Source organism: Geospiza fortis, unplaced genomic scaffold (genome assembly GCF_000277835.1).
Source record: "Geospiza fortis unplaced genomic scaffold, GeoFor_1.0 scaffold188, whole genome shotgun sequence".
In the NCBI taxonomy this organism is placed as follows: Eukaryota; Metazoa; Chordata; class Aves; order Passeriformes; family Thraupidae; genus Geospiza; species Geospiza fortis.
Window position 1 is genome coordinate 2,968,406 of NW_005054337.1, and position 6,917 is coordinate 2,975,322.

At 42.9% G+C, this 6,917-nt stretch overlaps 2 protein-coding genes across 2 annotated transcripts in view; one reads left to right on the forward strand and one right to left on the reverse strand.

The window, feature by feature from the left end:
- The window catches only part of RPRD1B (regulation of nuclear pre-mRNA domain containing 1B), a 19,632-nt gene extending 13,704 nt beyond the window's left edge, over positions 1–5,928 (reverse strand). The window contains exons 1-3 of the mRNA XM_031058066.1: positions 5,925–5,928; positions 5,474–5,603; positions 4,295–4,428 (exon numbers count right to left, since the gene is read on the reverse strand). Coding sequence (XP_030913926.1) covers positions 4,295–4,428; positions 5,474–5,603; positions 5,925–5,928 — 268 coding nt within the window. The remainder of the gene's footprint in view (positions 1–4,294; positions 4,429–5,473; positions 5,604–5,924) is intronic.
- Positions 5,929–6,381: 453 nt separating this feature from the next.
- Positions 6,382–6,917, forward strand: part of TTI1 (TELO2 interacting protein 1) — a 15,047-nt gene continuing 14,511 nt past the window's right edge. The window contains exon 1 of the mRNA XM_005422302.2: positions 6,382–6,390. Coding sequence (XP_005422359.1) covers positions 6,382–6,390 — 9 coding nt within the window. The remainder of the gene's footprint in view (positions 6,391–6,917) is intronic.

The window sequence follows — 6,917 nt, forward strand, 5'->3', positions numbered from 1 at the left end:
TTGCTCACCACTCTGACACAGAGGATTCAGAATTCATTGAATATTCTATCTGAACAAGGCCACGTGAGTCTGACTGCAAGCACTCTGAAATCGGTGATGCTGAGCACCTGCAAACCTAAGCAAAAGTCACTGGAGAATTCTAGAAACTCTATCTCAATTTCAACAAAATAGGAAAAAAACCCTTTGCTTATTTCCTAACCCAGGAGCATATGGAGCAAAAGGATCCCTGAAAGGGAACAGAAGCACAGCACAGATACACCCTGCCTGGGTAACTTACAAAATCTGCCAGCCAGGGGTAATTTCACCATCACAGTCTATACTAGCAGAAAAGCGTGTCAAATCCAGCCAGAGAAGGGGGAAACAAGCACTGAGAACATCCAGAACTGATCAGAATGTAATACATACCCAAAACAATCAAGATATCCTTGTAGAATACAGACAGCTTCTTCCATTAAAATCAAGAGCCCACCTTGACATGGACACAAAGAAGCCAGAGAAGCCCCAATGAAGTCAGCTCTCCTGCTTTGCTGTGCTCTTCACAGAAATTGAACTACTCCCAAAAAGCCTCCAAAGGGCAAAGCACTCTCCACTTCTCCAAAACAACAGACAAATTCCTCTCCTCACAGCTGTGCAGTGAGACTCCAGGCTGTTGCTACCTTGCTGTTGCAGAGTCCATAGACACCAGCAAAAGCATTTCTGCATCAACTTTTATGCTAGGAACCATCTCAGCTGGCTTGAGGAAGGTTACAGTGTCCAAGGCCTTGCAGACAACTATGAGCTTTTCCTGTCAGCTGGACACTTGAGCGATCTTCCCAGCTCAGGTGCTTACTTTTTTGTTCTCAGTTCTTGATGCCTGTTCAGAGGTAAACAGGCTTCTAATGAGCCAGCACCCCCTCCAACCATTCCAAACCCTTCTCTCTTTGGGGCTAGATTACTTGTGGCTGCTGAAACTCTCATTACAATATATATTTGCTGGCAGCCTCTCCTGAGTTGCTCCAAAACCATACCTAGTTCTGTGTCCAGGTGGCTTCATTTCAGCTACCCTCAGAAGCCTCCCTGCCTGCTCTCCTCTCTGTTCTTCTCCATATTTTAATACAAGTCTGACTTTCTGTGCCAGAATTTGCAACATAAACACAATGAAAGCAGTCGGGGAGCATCTCAGTTCTGTGTTAAGAGTGACACACTCCTACATCACAGCACATTCAAGGACCTTCTTCAACTGCTTGTTACAAAGACAACAAAAAGAAAACACATCAGCTATATCGGTTGTATTGCCTGAAGGGTTTCACATCAAACCTTTAAGACCTACTTTTTCCAATCTTTGAGAGAAATGGGGGGTTTTCTCTTCCCTATTGCTTGTGAAAAGAAACATTCTAATAAAAATGAGATTAATGAGAAAGCAAATGCAAGCTTAATGAATACATTTAGAGATAAAACAATGTATCAATATTCAAAAGCTCATTTCCATGCATATGCATATCTCCTTAAGGACTCCGAAAGACTAAAATCTGGTAGTCAGCTGCATCACTGAGCAGTCAAACCAGGGAATACAGTGCCTAGAAAGGGCTGGTTGTCTTACCCCTCTGTCTCTCTGAAGGGAAACCAGCTCTGCTCCACAGCAGGAGCTCAGCATGCCCAGACAACTGAATTGCTGTGCATTACCCAAGGCCTTGCTACTGACAAAACAGGAAACAAACTGTAGCACTGAAACACTGACTGATGAGCATTGAAGATGTATTTCCTCACTGATACAGGACTCCATTGCACTTTGGGAAGTCACACAACTTTAAGTGGTGCTCTCAAGACAAGCAGAGTCATCTTCTCAGAGAGAAGCACCCACCAAATCAGTTTAAGACACTGCAGTATGAAAAATAACAGAAAACTACCTGCACTGACCTGTTGCCATCCCTCAGGCTGAAGAAAAGATTAGTTGTAATCACAAGCACCAGGTGTTATCAACAGCACCAGATGCCCTTAAGGAGCTCCAACATTTTAACAGCACAGCTTGCACCAATCTACAGACACTAACATTGCCTATTTCTCAGCTGTGTCTACCTTGGGCATCCACAAACCCAGCAAGCCAGAATGGCTTTGGAGGAGCACTGGATTATGGTTTTCCACATTTACAACAATTTTTCTATCTGTAAACCAGGACACCTTAATCTCAATCTTGCTTATGTTCACCTGTTTGAAAATGGAATACAGTAACCACAAAAAAGCCTTCTGCAACTCACCAGAAACTCAAAGCCCCCAGGTGAAACTAGCTCTTACCATCAAGAAGCTAATCTGCACACATGCCAGTCAAAGCAAGGAAAAAACCCACAGGATAACTCTGCTGAATCCTTCAAGTTTCTCTTTGACATGCATTGACAAGGCAGTAACATTCACACTCACGTAAAGGCCCAAACCTTGTTTCAAATAAAAGATACTACATTAATATCTCTAATTACCCAGGCCAAAAATGAAGTTTCTTGCCAAGTGAAGCTGTGCACACAGCAGTCCTTCAAGGGTTTATATTCCTCCACTCTGCTTCCCACAGACAAAGATCTGTTACTCTTAGGAAGTTCAATTTTGTACAAATATTTTTAAGTTGAAAAGACAACAGTAGCAGAAGTGGTTGATACCATCAGCCAAAGGGAAAGGACACTGAGGGACAGCTGGTTGCCAAATGACCAGGAAATAACACATGGTATCAATTATCAATGCCTTCAGATTCAATGTTAAACACTTGTGAAACACCTACCCAGGTACACTAAACTAAAGTTTCAAACCCTCAGTTAATCAGGTCAGGGTTATCAGGAGTGTAAATTCTGGCCTTTGATAACACACAGGTGCCTCATTCACTGCACCCAGACAAAAGGAACCCCAACATGAGCCAGTTCATGCAGAGACTGTTCACCTTCACCCTCCCAGAGCACAAACTCCCTCTGTCTCCATAGAAATGGGATAACCCCTTTAGTCAGGGCAGTTGGCTCACAACATTTGGGGAAAAAACTGCAAAAGTCATCATCCAAAGGGTATAACTCAATCAGGGGCAGGTGCAAGGGCACTGGTGTGAGCTGCTAGAGCATCTGTCCAGCAGTTCTGCCCAAAGCACTGTGTGAAAAAGCACAAAGCTACAGCCAGAGATGTCTTCACATACAGATCTCATTTAGGCTCATATCTTCATATTAATTCTACATTAAATACCAACTCAATCAGACCTTGTTTTCACCACCTAAGAATGGTGTAAGAGCCTTTTACTAATGACCAAGCCAACTCTCTCACATCATCAGAACTCTGGTCACATTTTTTTCTATTGCCCATAGAGCAGCAATGTCACTCCAGCCCATTTGAAGACACACTTCATAGAATCATAGAATGGCTTAAGGGAAGGGACCTTAAAGGCCACCTCATTCCAACTCCCCTGCCACAGGCAGGAACACCTGCCACAAGACCAGCTTGCTCAGGGCCCCATACAACCTGGACTTGAACACTTCCAGGAATGGAGCATCCACTTCCTTCAGCTGTAAGGTGGACAAATATTCCTTTAACCAGAACACTCTTGATTTTTAATGACCCTCACCTTCCATAGTTGAGGCATCCCACTGCTCCCCTCTTTCCACTGGAGCACTACCAGTGAAACATCTCCAAGTGCTACAGAAGAGGCAAGATCTGCCAAAGCAGTAAATCAAAGCACAGTAAACACAAGCTTATGCTCAGTTTCTCACAGATCTCATGCAGTAGTAAGGTTATACCTGTGATGTCCTAATGACATTAAATTATGCAAAGTTAGAGTTTTCTCCAAATGACATCAGCTGGTGTAAGAAAATAAGAGACCAGACAAGCTTCTGGGGCATATATTCCAGACTTCAATTATTCAAAACTCCTTGCTGCATCATAATAAAATACAGTAACTATGGAAAACAAAACAATTAATATGAGAATGAAAGCACTAACAGTATTGAATAAGACACTCTAATAACCCAGCTGAGCAGTCTCAGAGATGCAGAGTGGAACACTTGAGGTGGACACAACAGTTCCCTGCATGACTGACTTGCTTTCACCCCAAAAGGCAGCCCTGGAGCACTGAATCTGCACAAGCAGCACCAGACATCACACTCAGTTAAGCTCACTGCCAGCCCCAAGACAGCATACCTGCAAACCAGAACTGAGGGTTTAATGAAAATCACACTTCTCAACACAGTCCTGAAGAATCTCCACAACCAGCTCCAGCTCAACTCCTCACAGTAATTGCAGTGAAACATGCACCAATTTAAAAACAAAACACACATGACAAACAATATGCATTTACCTTTTGTTTGGGGGCTGTTGGAGTCTTCCATAGACAGTTTGAGCTGCTGGATGAACTCGCTGCCATACACACTCCTCTCCTGCCAGATGTTCAGCAATCGTTCCAAGGGCTTCTTGCAGCCCTCGTCTGCTTCTCTGTTCAAAGATTGGGAAATCATTACACTTCAGCTGATCAACACTCCTTATGTTTTTAGAGAGCATCTTCCAAACTGGCAGCTGCACCCATTGCAATATGTGAACATTTGGAGAGAATCTTGCTCATGTTGTCTGAGACAAACTGTGCAAAATGCACTTGTGGCAAATTTTCCCCTTTATTTGACCTAAAGATTGCCTGGAAGTCTCCCACCATTCCCATCTCAAAGTAAGGGCAGAAAAGTTGTGAAAGAAGAAACTTGCTATTATTCAGAATTTGCAATAAGAGTTTATAAAAAACCCTGAAGCTGACAAGTCTACAACTCTGAGTATTAACTTTAAACAGCTGTTTCAGCCAATAACATCCCAATTAAAAGCAGGTTGATTGGATCATTAGGCACTTAAATGCACTCAGAGCGTGCTCTGACAGTCAGACAGCCCTCCAGAACAGACAAATACCCAGAGCATTAATGGTGTTTAGCTGAGGTAACAGGACTCATTATGCCATTTAGACACAATCTCAAATAAACAACAGTGCATTTTTGGTAAGGTGGTGGCTGCATCACTTCTTCCCTTTTAACTATGAAATTCTTCCTTCCTCCAGCAAGGATATTACTGATCAGGTAACACACAAAGAAACTGCTCAACCCAGGAGGCTGGTGAGAACCCAGTGACCCAAAACATCAGCTCTTTTAAAGTCTTTTGACAATGGGGCAGAGCCATTCATTATGTGGCTTTAACAAACACACCCAACTGCTCAGTTCCACTGCTCATAAACAGATCTGCCAGATCTTTAAGTAACAATTGAAATAAAGTCCATAGGAGCTTCACAAACATGTAAAGCTGTGAAGGACTGGTCCACACACACGGTTACCCATTTACACTAAACAGTGCCCAACCACAAAGCAGCCAGGATCCAATCTCTACTATAGAGAAGGTACAAGCATACCCTAGATCTAAAAAACCAATAAAACTCAATTGAATTAAGCTTTGAATAACAAGAATGCAAATCCCTAGAGAAGAAAGCTGAAGAAATACAGCAACATACCTGGCAACGTGAGAAAATGCATCCACGAGAACAGATTCAAATTCCCTGGTAAATTCAGGGCCTTTCCTCTTACTGTTCTGGATGACATCGTTTGCTAAATATAGGAAAGTAAGTTTCCTACTTGATTTTGCTGAGAAAGGGGGAAAAAAAGAAAAAAAAGGAAAAAAAAACAAAAGGAGAGTTTATTTCTCATTTCTTTCACCTAGAATCATTAACAGGGCTTTCAAAGTTGTTTATAGCTTTGCAGGCTAAAAGCAAAGTTCAAAACATTTCCATTTTACCAAAGGAAACCAGGGGCTTTCAAGTCAAGTAGTTCTCAATGTCCTCACTTCTGCTCTTTTCTAATTAATTCATAAGACAAACAAGAGCTTTAATGCTTTTTGTGCACAGTGACACCTCAACTCTGAAAAACCAATACATTTTAAACACAATTTTAAAAAGCTGCTCTAACCCATCAGCGAACTAATAACCCAATTAGTTTATTTTTTTATTAATTTACTTCAGGAAAAATACTCTAATAAAACAGAGTAACTTAGAATGAGTGAAACTGCAGGAAGAAGCTACTGTGGAGACTCTAAAGTTTTCCAAACAATGCTCCTAACATCACATTTCTTCAATATACCTTAAATTTTCCTATTTTGACACCACCAGTTTCTATATCAATATGGCGAGAATTAGTGAGTTTCACTGTTCCCCCAACAAAAACAACACAGAAGGCAGAAAACAAAGGGGCTCATTTCCACAACAGGGCAAAGGCAGATCTTCAAAAACTCATTAATAAACTACAAATAGCAAAAAAGCAGCAATCACATAGAAGACAGCCCGGCTGCTCCAAGGGGCTCACAGTGCTGGTGCTGCAGGGGAATGGTGACACTGGCTGCACCTGGGACAGGACATCCAATCCCAGAATGGTCTGGGTTGGAAGGGACCTTAAAGATCATCTCGTTCCTACCCCCTGCCACCGGCAGGAACACCTTCCACTGGGCACTGGCAGTCTCCCTTGACTTCAGGATGAAGCCATCTGGGAAATCACCTTTTGTTAATCTGCAAGGAAAACACGCACAAAATGTTTCTGGCTGATAGCACCAAAGAGTTTTACAGACTCCCACAACTGCTTTTTCTCTGCTTATCTCCTTTCACTAACTCTGTAACGGGTGAGCTGTATGAATCCAAACCCAAAATTCAAAAACGGAGCCAAACAGCCACAGCACTTCCAAGTCTGCCGGAGTACAGTCAGGGGAACGTAATCCGTACATCTCTTGTTTTACACCCGCCCAGAGCTCAGCATCCCCTCCCTCTCAACCCACGCTTGGCTGCGCCTCCGTCCTCTGCCTCCCCAAATCCGCCGCCGGTATCAGCGGATACTCCCCTCACACGTGGTGTTCCCCCCAGAGTTTAGCAAACAACAACACAGCAGCCAAACAGCGGCCAGGCTCCCACGAAC